Genomic DNA, 17922 nt, shown 5'->3' on the forward strand with positions numbered 1-17922 from the left:
AGATCGTCGCGTGTATTTGTGCATGCGATGCATTGTGCGTCCGAGCAGCGTCATTTGAGTGACATTTTGTGTGTGTTCTTTCAATGACCTTCCCTCCTAAACTGCAGATAAGTATCCCCAGAAGCAGCTGTGCACCCCAAGCAGCCCGCTCCTACATAGGGCAGCACCCTGATCTTACCAACTCGGGATCCAGCTACTCTCTGAGTCTCTCTATCTCACTGAGTACGGTTTAACGCTGTAAGCCAGGCTCCTCTCTGTGTGTACACGGTGGGAAGGGTCCGGCCCCGGGGACATGGAGATGCGTGCGGCTTCCTCAGCTCTGCAGCTCTTGGGGACTGGGCTGGGGACACCTCAAGGCCCGGGGGACTTCCTTTTACCTCCACAATACCCTTGAATATACTGTATGTATATTATATTGATGCTGAAACCTATAGTGAGGTATGGGTGGGGTGTACAGCAGCATTGCCAACCCTGGTAGTAATATCCTGTAAGGAGAGATGATGATCAGTTTTTCAGCAGGCACACGATCGATCGTGTCGTGAGATCATATGTACATCGTGTGTCCAAAGCACCAAATCGTGCGTCCGGGACTGCCAGGGAGCTGCCGGGGAGTTCAAGGGAAATCGTATGTTGAATCGCATTTTATGCTGGTTGTGCTAGTGTATGGCCAGCATAACTCTTGAACCACAAGATCTACAACATCACCTGTGGGTGCATGGCAAGACGCACAATAGTCGGTACCCGCGATCACATGACCGGGGCCCGGAAGTCACGGACTACAGCGAAGCGTGCGGCACACACTGGCCTGAGCGAAGAGACCCACGGCATGTCCCTCACAGGGATCGTGCTGGGGCACATCCTCCAGAGCCAGGCACCCCCAGAAACGGACATCCTGCGACAAACCAGCGCAAAGCAGACCGGAGGCATTGTCTCAACTGGAGAAGGAAGCCTTTCGGGACAGTACAATTACATTAACACCACAAGGTCCCAACCATCTAGTTACCAACCGACATCCTGGGCAAAGGAGATACCCAGAGACGAAGAGGTACACCACAACCCCGAGGAACAGCGGGACGCCGCTCTTCACGGAAGTTTAAAGGTATTGACATGAACTGGACTGTCACTAGAGATCAATGACATTATTTTTATTGTAATTTATTTTTTATTTTGCACTGTTTTGCTCATACAAACTCCACACCATTGGCTTTATTTTATATTTTTAGTTTTTGCAAATACAACTTCATAATCATCCAAGGCGCCCAGTTATCCCTAAGGGATCAACACACTATTAACTTTATAAAGCCACAGGACTGAACATTCTGTAACATATTGTTATTAATTATGAAGACTGAATCCTCCCTTTATATATACACTGTGAAGACTTATAGTATGAGAACACAATGTATATTGTTGGCCATTAGCACATGCTGATACATTGAACTAGGAAAATGTGCACAAATTAACATTAGCACAGAAAGGTATATTCTTCTTCTTTTCATTCTCAGACCACATAGACTGTAGGTTCACATAAGGGAGAGTGCAGTTAGAATATTTCCCATTTTTACTAGTAAAAAATGATGGTAATCAATGAATGCATCTGGGTTACTTATTTGGCATCGCTTAAAGTGTCTAGGGACACTATGGTTATCGACCTTATTTTTTATATTACGGATATGCTCTAAAATCTGAATTTTAGAGCTCTCTTCGTTTGGACAATATACCTTTTTCCACTACTGCAGATTAACATACAGTATATACTGCTTGAGTAGTATTACAGTTGATAATCCCTTTCGCTTTATATTCCTTTCCTTGCTTGTGCTCGCTTGTGAAGGTTTTTTCGTCCTTTGAAACCATATTAGCCAACTTTACATCCGCAACAAGTATAAAATTCTTGAGTTTTGGTTAAAAAATGGTTTTCCTGTTGTTGACTTATTGGTAATACAGGTAACACACTTGGACAGATTTTTTTTTTTTTTTTTAAGGTTGTAGCTCGTCTAAAAACCAATTTGGGTCTATTTTGTATATGTGGAGCAATTATGGCATCCATCTTAACAATATGCCAGTGTTTAGAAGTCCGGCAGTTCAAATCCCGATGCTGGAAGACCGGTCAAAGAAGATCCCGACGGGGTAATTAATTTGCCTAACCCTAACCTCCCCCCTTAACTGCCTAAACCTCTGGGGGGTGGCTAACCTCCCCCCGGGGTTCTTAACCCTCCCTTTCCCTAGCCTAACGTTCCTGGGGGGATGCCTAAGTCGTCCTCGACCCCCTCCCCATGAGGCCCTAACCTAACCCTCCTGCCGGCTTCCTGACCACATACTGTTTGTACACCTATGATCCTCAAATTTCTCTATAGTATTACAATTTAATCTAGACCTTACCAGTTGTGAAAATGGAACATTTCTCTTCCACTTAATGTGATGACAGCTATCTACCGACTTAAAGTACTGGTATGTATTAGGCTATTAGCTTGTCATTGTGTAGTATTCAATACCAGGTCTAAAAATGCAATCTCTTTCTCCTGGAAATTAGCCATAAAACGCAAATTAAACTCGTTCACATTCAGATACTCCAACAATTTTAGAAAAAAAAAGTCTTTAGTCCCTTGTCATATTACCAAAATGTCATCTATATACCGTCTAAATAAAATATTATCGGAAAAGAGATTATCTACATACACACACATTGTTTATCCCATACCCCCGTATACAAATTTGCAGAACTAGGGGCACAAACGGTCCCCATCGCAGTTCCGCATATCTGCAAGAAGTATTCCTCCAAAAGGGTACAAAAAAATGTTTCAATACATACTTCAAACAAATTATCAAAAAATTAATCCTGCAAGGTTCCATCATAGGATCATCTCGCAATACCTTCCGAACACAATCCAGACCATTTTCATGGGGAATTGAAGTATAGAGGGACTGTACTATGGTCCCCCAATTGTATGACTCATTCCATTCAAATGAATCCAACATTTGTAAAACATATGTAAAATATTTTTGAAAATTAATGTCTACATACTCTAGCAGTGATAGTCAATGCCAGATATAATGGGGCGCATCACAATTTTTGTGTATCTTAGGTTGCTAAAATGTTAATATTTTTAATTGTATGTATTCATTGTTTTTTGTTGTATTGTTAATGAGACAAGTATATATTGTCTCTTTTTAGATGTATCCGCAAATGAACGGTCTTATTACTCTGTGTATATTGATGTGTCACTTTGTAACAAGGACTCAGTTTGTAATGATACAGCTGATGTGTTATGTAAAGTACTGCTATTGGAGGAAACATCCTATTTAAACGGAACTGGGAGGATGCTAGGCCAGCCCTCTGACAAAGTCTCTGTGGCTAAACGCATAGGGACGTGGCCTAGCGCATGGATGATTGATTGTGGATCAGCTGAATATGCTACGGCTTTGATATTTCATGTTCCTTTGACTTGCGGTGGTTATGACCGCCACCGTTGGTACGCATACTTGACTTGTATATACATATACACACAAAAAACCTTAGTTTCACATATCCCATTAATGTGTGCTTATTGGAATACACACATGCAGTCTATGCAACTGAGGTCTGAGCATTTGTGGCACACACATCCCACTCAGTGCCCACAATCTTCCAATTCGGTCACCACAACAATCCCACTGGGTTCCAGCATCCTTCTCACTCCATACATCCATCTCATTCAGAATACACATTCAGCTCCCTAATTGCTAAAACTATTATACTCTGTCTATACATGTACACTCTCCTCACCTCCATGCTGCTATAACTTCCTTAATCCCTACTGCTGTGTGGTCTCCCAACTGTTCTAGTTCTTCATTCCCCCAGCCACGCCGCTCTGTCTTCCCCCTCATCTGTGCCACTCTGTCTTACCTCCCAACCATGCCACTCCCCCCCCCCCATTTGCATCAATCTGTCATTCCCAATCCCTACTGTTGTGTGCTCTCCCATTTGTGCTAGTCTGTATTCCCTCATCCATACCAATCTGTCTTTAGAATCTGCGCTGCTCTGTCTTCCCGCGTCCACTCTGTACTCCCATTCACGTCGCTGTCCTCCCAAACCGTGTTACTCTGTCACCCCCCCAACCGTGCTGCTGTGTCCCCCAATCTCCGCACCATTGTTTTCCCCCCATTTGTCCTACTTAGTCTTCTTCCCCCTCCACTACTCTTCATCAATCTCCACGCCTTTGTCTCCCCCCCCCCTCCACACTGCTCTGTCTCCTCAACCCATCAACACTACTCTTATCCTTTCTGCACAGCTCTATGTTCTGCTCAGACCTCAGTTGCTTAGACTGCATGTGTGTATTCCAATGAGCACACAATTGTGTGAAATAACTCAACCATTTTGTGAGTGACAACAATCTCACTCTGTGAGAGTGCTAAATCTGCAGTTAACTACGGCATACCATATCTGTATTGCGTAAGGTAAATGTCCATTAAGGCGTTAGCCTTAATGATCGGAATTGCTTTTTTAAGCTTGAGTGGCAGAAATTCATTAGGTTTTGTGAAATTTCAGATTAGGTCTAAGAAGCCTTAATGGGACATGTGAAACCATAACTTTTTTTTTTTTTGTCTGTAGAATTTCATTTCTTTATTAAAATGTATTAACCATCAGGGATGGGAGGAGCAAACGAGGCCACCTGCAGGGAGAAGTGAAATCCGCAACGCAGGCAGTGAGATCTGCCCATGCATCTGTTTTTAAAAATGAAAACAAGTGGAAAAAAAATGGTGTCCCCTAAAGCACAACCAGTCCCGGGCTGTTCAAAGCCGGTCCTGGTTGTGAAAATACAAGGGACAAATGACATAGGGGTCCCATGTATTTAGCACAACCAGCACTGGGCTCAGCTGAGCTGATCCTGGTTTTGGAAATACAGGGACAAAATGCATAGGGGTACCCTGTATTTGCCATAACCAGCACCAAACCTTTTCTAGCGGGGGAGAATTGCCACAGCTAGGGGAACTCTTTCACTGGGTCGCCTGGCCGAAGTAAGTCAACCCAGGCCAGGATCGTTGGGGAGATGGGGTCCCCTCCAATAATAGGTACCCCTTTCCCGGGCATCCCAGGCCTGTGCTGATACCCCGGGGCTATCACCGGTAGCCATGGGTACCTAGTTGATAGTGTGGTGTAACTGGAAGTAAATTATTGTATTTTGCAGTGGAACTACAGGTCCCAGCAAGCCTCCCCCGCATGCTGATACTTGGAGAACCACTTGTACCAGCATGCAGGGTTTTACGGGCCCGCTGGTGCCTGTAGTACCTCTGTAATAGAAATAAAACATAACACTAAATCTTTTAATATTTTTTTTTGCTGCACCTTCACCTGGGGGACAGCGGCCTTTAATCTCTTTTGCGTGGCCGCCGCCGCCCCAAGGCTTTTGGCGACTTTAACCACCGCCAGGGCTTCTGCAGTCTTCACCTGGGAGGTGGCAGCCAATTAGCTCTTCTGCATGGCTGCCATATCCCCAGGGCTTCTGGTATCCTCTTCACCTAGTGAGCGGCAGCCTTCAAGCTCTTTTTTGCATGGCCACCGAACACTAAAGATGCATACACACACACACCGATTTTGTTACCAACGATTTTATGAACGATTTTCTGTCGGATTATCTGTCAAACTTTTTTTTTTTTCCTAAACAATTTTTTATTTTATATGCCCATAAGTGCAAACATACATGTATATGATTATCTATACAAACATAGACATATTACATACATCCATATACACAAATATACAGAACTGCAATCTGTGCAAACAAATACATTTCAAGTGCAACATCAAACAAATACATTATGTCTGTAGGATATAGCTAGTCAAAAATGACTGTTAAACATAAGCACAGAGTCAAAATATATAATTCAAATAGAACCATAATAACAAAAAACAAAAACAAATTATATATGAATAAAGTAAAATAAAATAAACACATACACCCCCCGAACCCTGGTGCAGCTTGTACCCCTTCCATTGATCTGATATTCCTACACTGGCGGAAATATCATTGTTCCTCTACAGGAGACAAAGAATCTTATCCCCTGACCCGTAAATATAAGATTTAAAGATCTAAATATACAACATCACTCCAAATTACGAAGTAGAGACCAATTCGTAGTCTCAAATAATCTCATTATATGAGTTCTAACATCAGAATCCAGGGAGTCGATATATATAACCCATTTAGCGTAAAAGCGAACCACCCCCTTCTCAACATCAGGTATAGTTGCTCTTCTATCGAAATAAAGTATTTGTAGTAATATGGTTTTAACTGCTTGAAGAGATGGTGCTGTGGAAACTGTCCAGTTACGGAGGATAGCTTTCTTCGCCACAGTTACCACTATCGTAAGAAAGGGCAATAATTCCATCTTACGACCTTGCAGGTCCCAATTGATAAAATTAGCGCATAACAGAGCCAATGGGTCTTTCATAAGATGTAATGCACATATCTTATTTATAAATACCATAATCTTATTCCAAAATTTTCTAATTTTCCCACATATTATGGAAGAAAGTAGCTCATGAGAATTTAACTTCGGGCAGCAGCCTGACTCCTCCTCAACAATATGTTTCCTCTGACTCTGAGACATATAAGCCCTATGAATGGTCCTAATATGCACTTCCTGCCAAATAGCTGAATGGAGAATTCTTAAAGTCTTCTCTGTATGCTTTAATAGAACAGTGGGGGAGTCTACTTGTGGTATTTCTGAGGACCAATGTTGGATGCAATTCTCCCATAGATCCTCAACTGTCGCGGGAAGCAAGTAGGGGTATAACAATCGTGTCTTGTAATACCCAGTATTGGATAAATTAAATATGGGCCGTAAAATATCATCATCTCCCTCCTTTATAGGAGAGGGTAAAGATTGTATAAAGTGACGAAGTTGCAAAAACATAAAAAAATCTCTATTAGTAAGAAAAAATTTAGATTTCAAATCTTGAAAAGAGTACATTTGGCCCCCTGGATCAAACACATCACGAATGGCAGCGATACCCCTCACCTTCCAGACCAGGTATTCAGCGTATTCTAGGCCAGGAATAAACATAGGATTACCCCAAAACGTATTCTACTAAGATACAGTGTGGCGCCTGTGAAGCTTTCGGTTTATTTGTAACCAGACTAGGTAAGTGTCAAAAAATAGAATATTATCTCGCATCAATGGTGGGAGATGTGATCTGGGAGTATGAAGTAGAGCAGACAAAGAATAGGGAGAAGCTATTTCTTCCTCCAGGGATTCATGGGTATATGTTTCACAACCCGTCAACCAATCACGTATATATCGAAAAAATGCTGCATTGGTGAATGCAGAGACATGCAGAACAGCTAATCCACCATCAGATTTCCCCAAATACATCTTAGCTCTAGATATACGTGGTTTCCCACCCCTCCATAAAAACTTAAAAAATAGGTGAGTAATTTGAGTAATATCGAAACGGGTTAATCGTATTGGCAACATTTGTATAGGATAGGCCAGTTTAGGAAATATAATAGATTTCAACAATGCAACTCTTCCCAGGAGAGATAATGGAAGGTGTCGCCAAATGTCTAATAGTTTAATTATGTCAGCTATCACTGGGGTGAAATTAACCGTATACAACTTAGAGATATTAGCCGGGATATAGATTCCAAGATATTTTATAGCTTGCTGAGCCAATCGAAATGATCCAAGCATATAGCAGAAAGAGACAAAGGCGGGGACCCTGAATCATGCATATAAAGGACCTCCGATTTATGTAGGTTAATCTTATACCCAGCAAAAGAACCAAATTGAGACAGTAATTCCAAAATAGCAGGAACAGAGTTTGTGAGATCTGACACAAACAAAAGCATGTCATCCGCAAAGAGACACACCTTCAACATTATTTTTCCAATAGAAATCCCTCGAAATCCCTCATGCTGACTAAGTGCTATTGCAAGAGGCTCCAGGGCCAGTGCAAATAACAGGGGTGAGAGAGGACAACCTTGTCGAGTGCCTTTCTGAACTTCAAAAGGGGTAGACAAGTAACCATTTGTAGAAACCTGTGTAAGTGGATCACGATACAAAGTTTGTAATATTGACACAAATTCATCAGGGAATCCAAATCTCTTCAATGTTTCAAACAGGTGGTCCCAAGTGACAAGGTCAAAAGCCTATTCGGCATCCATAGAAATTATAGCCTGAGACCTAGGACCACCCGAGAAACCAAGAGCTTGTACGGTTGCCAACACTTTCCGAATATTAACTACTGAATGGCGACCCATGATAAATCCTGTCTGGTCATTGGAAACAATAGTAGGTAAAATGTATTTCAAACGATCCGACAAGACTTTAGTTAACAATTTGTAGTCGACATCCAGCAGTGATATTGGCCGATATGATCCCGGATCTTCCGGATCTCAATTGGGTTTGGGCAGAACTTTGACAACTGCAGAGTTAAAATATAAGGGTAATCTACACTCTTTCAAGATGGAATTGAAGACCAAACACAATGTGTCACTTACTCTATTGGCTAATAATTTGTAGAATTCCCCGGAAAGACCGTCCGGCCCCGGGGCCTTAAGAGGTTTCAATCCCACAATAGTCTTAAGGATGTCTTCCTTAGTAATAGGAGCAAGCAAGGATTCAGCCTGTTCTTCAGAAATACGAGGAGTGGAAATAAGTAGCTTTTTGGTGTTCATCAATAGGACCTTGTGAGTAAAGAGAGGCATAGAAGTCTCTAAAAGCTTCATTTATATCTTTACCTTTATAAATTAGAGTACCATCCGGCTTTTTCAAAGCAGAGACTACGGTGGAAGATCGTGTGGTCCTCACTAAATTAGACAAAAGTCGACCCGATTTGTTCCCATGCTTATAAAATTGAAAATTAGTAGAGAAGGTATGTCGAGTCGACTGTTGTGCCAACACCTCTTCAAACTGAATCCTTGCCTGTATATAAGTGTCTTTATTACTAGGGAATGGGGAGGATTTAAAATTTACATAAGCGTCAGTTAATCTTTCCTGGGATTGCAGATATAAAGCTGAAATATCTTTCCTAAATTTGGAAACATAAGAAATAATTTCACCACGCAAAACAGACTTTGCCGTCTGCCAAAACAATAAAGGGTCAGAAACATGTTCCCGGTTATCATGAGCATATTCCTGCCACTTCGCTTCTATCCTATTCCAGAATTTTATGGAGGAAGAAAGGTATGATGGGAAGCGCCACTGGCGACAAGATCCCACAGCTACTGATGTTGCAATAGTGCACCATATAAGTGCCTGATCAGATAAACATATAGGTGCAATCCCTGTATCTAATACTGTAGAAAATAAAAATTTAGTCGGCAAAATATAGTCGATACGGGACAAGGTACCATGTGCTGCTGACATGCACGTGAAATCCCTATCAGTAGGATGATGCATCCTCCAACTATCCACTAAACCCAATTGAGAAATAAAAAATTGTAAACCTAATTTCGGAGGAGTGGGAATCCGTTTAGGGTTATGAGATTTATCCATAGCAGGTAATACCGTTAAATTAAAATCCCCACCCACCAATAACTGCAAATCAGTGAATGGGTATAACTTTGCTAACAATCTCCGGAAGAAAACTTTAGAATAAACTGTGGGAGCATAAATGTTACAAAGCACCAGAGTCTCAGACAAAATAGATATATTGCTAATAACATATCGGGCTTCAGGGTCGACTATATTAGATTGAACCTGGGGAGATAAATCTTTCCTGACCAGTATCGCTACCCCTCTGGCCTTGGAATTGTAAGACGCATGCGCCACCAATGTAAAACCCAGTGAAGACAATTTAACAACCTCGCTATCTATCAAGTGCGTCTCCTGCAGTAATGCTATATCTATTAGCATTTTTTTAAGATACAAAAGTATTTTCGTTTCACAGGAGAGTTAATCCCCCCCACATTCCAGGAACACAATTTAAGTTCTGACATAATTCAATTTGGACAGGATATAAATCTGAAAAAGTATACATATTTCACATCTAATGGTGAGCAGAAATAGACCATACACTGCACCAGGGCCCTCAACAAAAACATATCAAAAATTTTGGAAATAAAAAAAAAGAAAAATAAAAACGGACAAAAAAGAAAATAAAAAACACAGAAATAGAAAACATGTAATTGAAAAATAGAAGCATCGTCAACATCTAGTGAACATAGTTATAGAACATGACAAATATTGAGAACCAATAGACCAATATTAAATCGGAACAGCAAAATTATGCGAGAATACACTTCAAAAGAAGATAAAGGTTACAATCAATAATATATTCAAAACCAATATGTTAGATTCGTGTAATGTAAAAGACATAATGCTGATAAATAGAAGTATATATGTAAGCATATACCTATACTTGGACAGACGTATCTGTGAAGGCAATCAAGGTACAGTGAGCCAAAAAACGCTCAATTGAGGACTGTACAAGGAAAAATGTCATCTAAATAAATGAGGGATCGAAAGCCGACCAACCATTTAAATATTGGGCTATAAAAGCAAGGCATATACATTACGTAACAATATACTCAAGTATTTTGATCCATATCTGAGGACGGTGCGGCGCCATCCTCTTCCTGGAGATAAGCCTGCGCATCAGCTACATTGGTGAAGTCTCTAGGACCTTGTGAAGTAAATACTCGTAGCCGAGCCGGATATAGAAGAGCAAATCGATTACCAGCTTGAATCAGTTGAGGACAAACCGGAGACATCTCTCTGCGAGCTCTAGAGACCTCTGCAGAGTAGTCTTGGAAAATATAAATACGCTTGCCATCCCAGGCAAGAGGGCCCTTCTTTTTGGCTGTAGACCAAATGAGTTCCTTATGTCGAAAATGTAGACACTTGAAGATGACTGCACGTGGCCTGGTGTTATGAGAGTCACGAAAAGGGCCTAAACGATGTGCTCGTTCAATCTCCATATGCTGTAATTCTTCTGAAATGCCAAGGAGCTCAGGAAGGTCCGATAGTACAAATTTAGCAATATCCGGGCCTCTGATAGATTCGCTCAGGCCTATCAAACGTAGATTATTATGTCGCAACCTATTTTCAAGATCATTGACCTTGGAGAGCAACTGTTGCTGTGTGGTAGTAAGTGAGGACACTTGCTGTTTTAACTCCACAATGTCATGAAAATTGGCCTCGATACAATTTTCATTTTTAGAGATTTGATGGGACATAGAGGACAATTGAGATTTTATGTCCGCTACAGCGCCCATAAATTTGTCAGCTTGTGTTTGTAATAACGGTCCAACAGTTTCTTGAATGGCTCTGACCACCTCCGCATACGATAAAGGAGCGGGAAATACCAGAGAGTCCGAAGCGGAAGGGGTGGCATTAGAGTCAGGAGTCGTAGGAACATTTTCAGTACGCTGCAAGTTGGTGTCCACACGTTTGGCTCCACTTTTACCCCGCTGATTTTTAGGAGCGGGCGTTGAAGCTACATATTTATCCATTCTTCAGAATAAAGTATCAAAGGGCCAAAATCACAACCGAGGATCTTCAAATCCCTTTGGTCTTGCAATATATACTACGACCACTAGATGGCTTGTAATTCACATTATATCAAAGAACATATTCTTTATAATATTTAACCAAGTCTAGCAAAATTAGTATTCCGCGTGGTTCAATATGAGGACTGCAATCACACAGGAGAGTATTCCAAAATTGGTGACCTGACCAGCAGTGTCACCAATAAAGTAAGCTGACAGGTGATGGTGCCTGTCACAACAAAATAAATCACTCCAGCTTTGAAGCTTGAACCACGGCTTTGGGGGGAGGCAAGATGTTGATGCCTATGTAGCAGGCTGAGTGAGGAGTCTGGCAGGATGACAGCTACAGCCCCAGGAGACAAAAGGGAAGCAGCACAGCCCAGCAGAAGTCTGTGCCTGGTGAGCTGAACTAGACAGCCCTAGGCTATCACGTTCAGAGCTAATTAGTGGAGCAGGTCCAGCAGGGGGGAGACTGCACTGCAGGGAGAGGATGGCCCGGTTATATTACAGGAAGCCTAGCTTGCTCCTGGACACAGACCTGCATCCAAGATGGCGGCTCCCGCGATTCGCGGCTCTTGTTTGTTTCAATAGGCCCTCGGGGTATGGGGCACCCCTCCCCAGACCTTCACGCTATCAGCGGGTTCCAGAGGGCGGACAGGGGGGCCTGCGATGTCCGGCCGCAGCCGCGGCGTCGCCGATCCACGGGGCTCCGAAAATTGAGTCCCCGGCTTCTGGAGCTGGTGTAGGCCGCGGCACCGTTAAGAGGCGGGAAACGTTCCCGGAATTCAATGAGGTACCCAGCACAACAGCAGGAGGCAAGGGGAGGACGATGGGGCCCACTTGTACAATAATAACGGCCCAGTGGGGTACTTTAGAAGGGGATCTTGAGGAGCTGCAAAAAAAGGCGTCCACTCTACTCAGCAGCCAAGCCACGCCCCCTCTCTGTCAAACTTTTTAAAGTGTAATGAATGATTTATTTTGAACTACAAACGATTTTTGCATATTCCCTTAATGAAAATCTTTCAGTTGGTCAGTCTGACTGAACTACAAACGTGAACGCGCATGAATGATAATTGTTCATTGTTTTAACTCAGAAAGTGAACGATTTTTTCAACGACTGAACGATAAACGTTATCCTTATCGATAATCGTTCAAAAAATCATGTGTGTGTGCACCTTTAGCCTTCCGGTGTCCACTTTTTTTGGGATCTCTCCACTGTTCATGGGCCTGCCTTGCTGGCTTATATAAGGGCGTGGGACGATGAAGTCTCAAGTTGTGATTGGCTGGCAGCGGACAGCTTTTTAAATGGGCACAACAGTAACCTTAAGTTCGATGTCATGCACGACCCAATGTATGTAGCATGGATCAAGGAGATCCTTGCTACATGCATCTGTATGGCAGTGACAGAGATGCACGCATGGATCAGGGAGATCTGTGCTTCATGGCCCGTGGGACCCAGTGAAAGGGCTACCCCCATGGCTGTGGCATTACTCCCCTGCTTAAAAAAATTTTGGTGCTGTTTCTGTAATTTACAGGGGAACTCTACCCCTTTTTTTGTTATTTTTAACCTTTTATGTGCAGAACTAGGCCCAGCTAAGAGCCCAGTGTTGTGGCGCTTAATACAGGGGAACCCTATGTCGTTTGTCCCCTGTATTTAGCAAACCAGCACTGGGTCTCTAAAGCCTGGTGCTGATTGTCCTTTTTCCATTTTACAGTACACAAGTTTTCATTTTTATTAAACAGCAGTACAGACTGATCTCACTTATGCTGTCCGTGCATCTGTGGTTGTTTTTTTTCACACAGATGTAGAAATCGCAGATCTCCATGATCTGAGCCTACATCTGTCTGTTATCTCACATGATCTAATGAATATGCAAATGGACACCACTGCCGATCTCTGCAAAATATCTGGCAGGGACTGTATCCTCTCGGATCCAGCCCTTCCACTAACACAGCATGGCCGTCGCCTACACCACCGCTGCTGATGCAGCTTGGTAGGTCCAATATCTTTTGAGGTGTACACACACACACACACACACTATTTTAGCAAATAGAACTTCGGTTATTAGTTGGAATACAATTATGTACACCCATAGGTATAGTGTTCTTTTGCATATTGCAGACAGTTAGCCTTCAGAAGTAAAGATGTGTCTAACTTAATTTGAAGCATGAGGCAAACAAGCATTGGTGATGATCTATCAGTAATACACTATGAACAGACTGCTACAGTACACACCTGTTCTCTTCCCACCCACACAGGGCACCAACACAACACTGTAGGAGCTATGCTTTATTGCATCATGCTGTTCGCTCACCCGGTGTAAGTGACAGATCAGGGGAGATGGCATCCAGTCAGCTGGATGCCATCTCAAGATTTTTTTTTAGAGACAGATAAGCCGGGCAGCAGCATTGAGAACAGATTGGTGTAGTGAGAGATGGGAGTTGGGGAGGCCACATAGGAGGCGGTTACAGTAGTCCAGTCTAGAAATGGCCAGTGAGTGGACGAGGGCCATAGGTGCCTTTAGGGTGAGAAAGGGTCTGATTCTGGAGATATTTTGAAGGCAGAAGTGACAAGACTGGGAGAGGGATTGAATGGGGGTATTAATGGGTGGAGTTAAATATATCTCTAAGACAGTGAATTTGTGTGATAGAAGAGATACTGAGGTTGTAAATGGATAGTAAAATTGAGGGAGGTGAGGGGACTCCAGATGGTGGGAAGACATCTCAGTCTTAGACATGTTAAGTTTAAGAAAGCACTGAGACATCCAAGAACATTTGCTCCTCTGTGTAAACATTTATTTCTGTTCTCATATATTTGTTTCCAGTAGATGGACACACAAGCAAGAATACCTCGGAGGGAGATCTCATTGTGTCTCCAGGTTTTAAAATAGAAGATAAGGACATCAGACAAGATTCTCCAGCAGAAAACCCAATTACGATAAATATACATCCAGTACTTCACAGTGCAGATATAGCAGCTGGTCCATCTAATCATGAGGAACGTCGTTCTGATAATTCAGATCTTGCTACACACAGTACAGCTCATAAAGATGATACAATATTATCTTGCTCTGAGTCTAGTAAAAGTTCTCTATGTCAATCAGTTTCTGTTGAACATGAGAGAAGTCAAACAAGTGAAAAGCCATTTCCATGCTCTGAGTGTGGTAAATGTTTTACACGTAAATCACAGCTTGTTAGACATCAGAGAACTCACACAGGTGAGAAGCTGTTAACATGTTTTGAGTGTGGGAAATGTTTTACACACAAATCACAGTTTGTTAGACATCGGAGAACTCACACAGGTGAGAAACCATTTACATGCTCTAAGTGTGGGAAAGGTTTTACACTAAAATCAAATCTTGTTATACATCAGAGACATCACACAGGGGAGAAACCATTTCCATGCTCTGAGTGTGGGAAATGTTTTACACAGAAATCAAATCTAATTGCACATGAGAGAACTCATAAAGGTGTGAAAACATTTTCATGTCCTGAATGTGAGAAATGTTTTACACAGAAATCACAGCTTGTTAGACATCAGAGAAGTCACACAGGTGAGAAGCTGTTAACATGTCCTGAGTGTGGTAAATGTTTTACACACAAATCACAATTTGATAGACATCAGATAACTCACACAGGTGCGAAACCATTTACATGCTCTAAGTGTGGGAAATGCTTTACACTAAAATCAAATCTTGTTATACATCAAAAACATCACACAGGTGAGAAATCATTTCAGTGTTCTGAGTGTGGGAAATGTTTTACACAGAAATCAAATCTAATTACACATGAGAGAACTCATACAGGTGAGAAATCATTTCCATGTCCTCAGTGTGGGAAATGTTTTATACAGAAATCAAATCTTCTTAGACATCAGAGATGTCACACAGGTGAGAAGCTGTTAACATGCTTTGAGTGTGGGAAATGTTTTACACACAAATCACAGTTTGTTAGACATCAGAGAAGTCACACAGGTGAGAAGCTGTTAACATGTCCTGAGTGTGGTAAATGTTTTACACACAAATCACAGTTTGATAGACATCAGAGAACTCACACAGGGGAGAAACCATTTACATGCTCTGAGTGTGGGAAAAGTTTTACACTAAAATCAAATCTTATTATACATCAGAGACATCACACAGGGGAGAAACCATTTCCATGCTCTTTGTGTGGGAAATGTTTTACACAGAAATCAAATCTAATTACACATGAGAGAACTCATACAGGTGTGAAAACATTTTCATGTCCTCAGTGTGGGAAATGTTTTACACAGAAAGCACAGCTTGTTAGACATCAGAGAAGTCACACAGGTGAGACGCTGTTAACATGTCCTGAGTGTGGGAAATGTTTTACACACAAATCACAGTTTGATAGACATCAGAGAACTCACACAAGTGAGAAACCATTTACATGCTCTAACTGTGGGAAATGTTTTAAACTAAAATCAAATCTTGTTAAACATCAAAAACATCATACAGGCTAGAAACCATTTCAGTGTTCTGAGTGTGGGAAATGTTTTACACAGAAATCAAATCTAATTACATATGAGAGACGTCACACAGGTGAGAAAACATTTCCATGTCCTGAGTGTGAGAAATGTTTTACACAGAAATCAAATTTTCTTAGACATCAAAGATGTCGCACAGGAGAAATATAATTTCATTGAGCTAATATACATGAAACAGGCGCATTAATATATATATATTTTTTTAAAAAGCGGTATATTATTAATGTAAATAATAAAAGCCAGCATGACTACATTTATTTATATAGATATATATACAGTCCACAAAGCTGACACTGCCTGTTAATCAAAGAAACTTTACCCCGTTGCCAGCGTGAACATGACAACATGCTACAATAAACAAGCAAAGTAAACGCGGCACTCTGGGTTTTCAATAAGACTCGTAACACCAAATTTGACCCCAGGAAATTTGGTATTACGAGTCTTATTGAAACTCCTGAGTGTCGCATTTACTTTGTGTGTGTGTATATATATATATATATATAGTACACTCCATGGTATAAAGACATTACTATCTTATTGAGGGCTCTTACAGCTCCAAGGCTGGAATTACATATAATAAACGTTGCAGCTGTATTAATATTTATTGCTGTTAAAAATTTCAAGGTGAAAGCTGCAGAGAATCAGCTGCTTAACCTATCCCAGTGACGTATGTTATGTTACCAACCAGAGATATACAGCATAATGACATGTTATTGTTATTACCACATTCAGTCATAACAGTATATGTTTATAGTTATAACCACCCACAGTCACACAGTATAATATGTTTTAATGTTATAACCACTCACAGTCACACAGTATAAGATGTTATAATTGTCAGGAATCGGACTTACCCTCGGGGTCATGCTGGGGTGCCCGGCCTGAGGATGCTCTGTGTGTTGGCGAGTACCCTGTGAGGTGGTGGTCCCAGGGGTCGGGCCCCGGTGGCGCTCCCTCTGGCTCAGGGCACTGGGTGTCGGCCATGGCGGCTCCTGCTCAGCTGCGTGCATTGCTTACTGGTTCTTGGTGTGAAGGTGGTCTAAGGGGGTTTGGGGCTTCGTAGGTGTTTCCGCTGGCCCCGGACGCTAGGCACTACCATATTGGTCATAGTTAGCTGACCACTAACACCACTTTCAAACATACAGCAAAAACCCGAGTATTTGGCGGTGAACGTGTTTTGCTATGTGTGAACAGAAACGGCCGTAGTCCCTGCTCTGTACCAGGATTTTTCTGAGTGAGACCCGGGTAGCCTCTAGTGTGACTGCATCCAACCCGGGTTTTAAGAAAACTTTGTCATTGGCTGTTCTGGGCACCTGCAGATGACATCAATTGCAAGCGCCCGGACTGCATGTCTAGGGAGCAAACAAATTTAAGTGTATTATTTTGTTCTACTTTATGTGAATATTTTGTAAAAATATATGTAAAAATGTATTGGTTTTCAATAAAAAAAATTAGAAACAAACTTTGTGGCCTTGACTTTAAAAATGCAAATTTCTACTTCAGGGTCCATAGGGTATCCACAGAATACCTTGGGGTATAGGCGATGGCGGCAGACATCGGGCACCTCAGAGTTAAGTTTTCAGCCTCCCAGGATGCACTGGGGTCCCTCTCCTGAGGGGCCTGAGCCTAGTTTGAAGTTTTTTTTGACAAGGCAGCTTTGCTGCACTTCTATGAGCGGACAGCAGGGACAAGCTAATTAGAGGTACCTGCTGCTGCTCCATCAGGATGCCGGTACAGATCCGGGGAACCTGGCGGATACCAAGGGTCACAGCTAGTGGGGACCCCGATATATCCAGACTGGCCGGATTCAAGGGGACTCGGGTAAGTGGCGGGCACCCACCGATTCAGTCTTATTTGTCCCTAGGCAGGGGGCTCCCTAGGGACAGGCTGCGCGTGGAGTCAGGTACTGATCTTGCGCATCCACTAGACCATCAGGGACAGCAG

The 17922-nt window shown here is 42.2% G+C and overlaps 1 protein-coding gene across 1 annotated transcript in view; it reads left to right on the forward strand.

Moving 5' to 3' along the window:
- The window catches only part of LOC148500732 (uncharacterized), a 51123-nt gene extending 33748 nt beyond the window's left edge, over nucleotides 1–17375 (forward strand). Inside the window, exon 7 of the mRNA XM_088451336.1 lies at nucleotides 14297–17375. Coding sequence (XP_088307462.1) covers nucleotides 14297–15954 — 1658 coding nt within the window. The 3' untranslated portion in view covers nucleotides 15955–17375. The remainder of the gene's footprint in view (nucleotides 1–14296) is intronic.
- The last annotated feature ends 547 nt before the right edge of the window (nucleotides 17376–17922 follow it).

Source organism: Taudactylus pleione, unplaced genomic scaffold (assembly GCF_031769625.1).
Source record: "Taudactylus pleione unplaced genomic scaffold, aTauple2 ptg000547l, whole genome shotgun sequence".
NCBI lineage: Eukaryota > Metazoa > Chordata > Amphibia > Anura > Myobatrachidae > Taudactylus > Taudactylus pleione.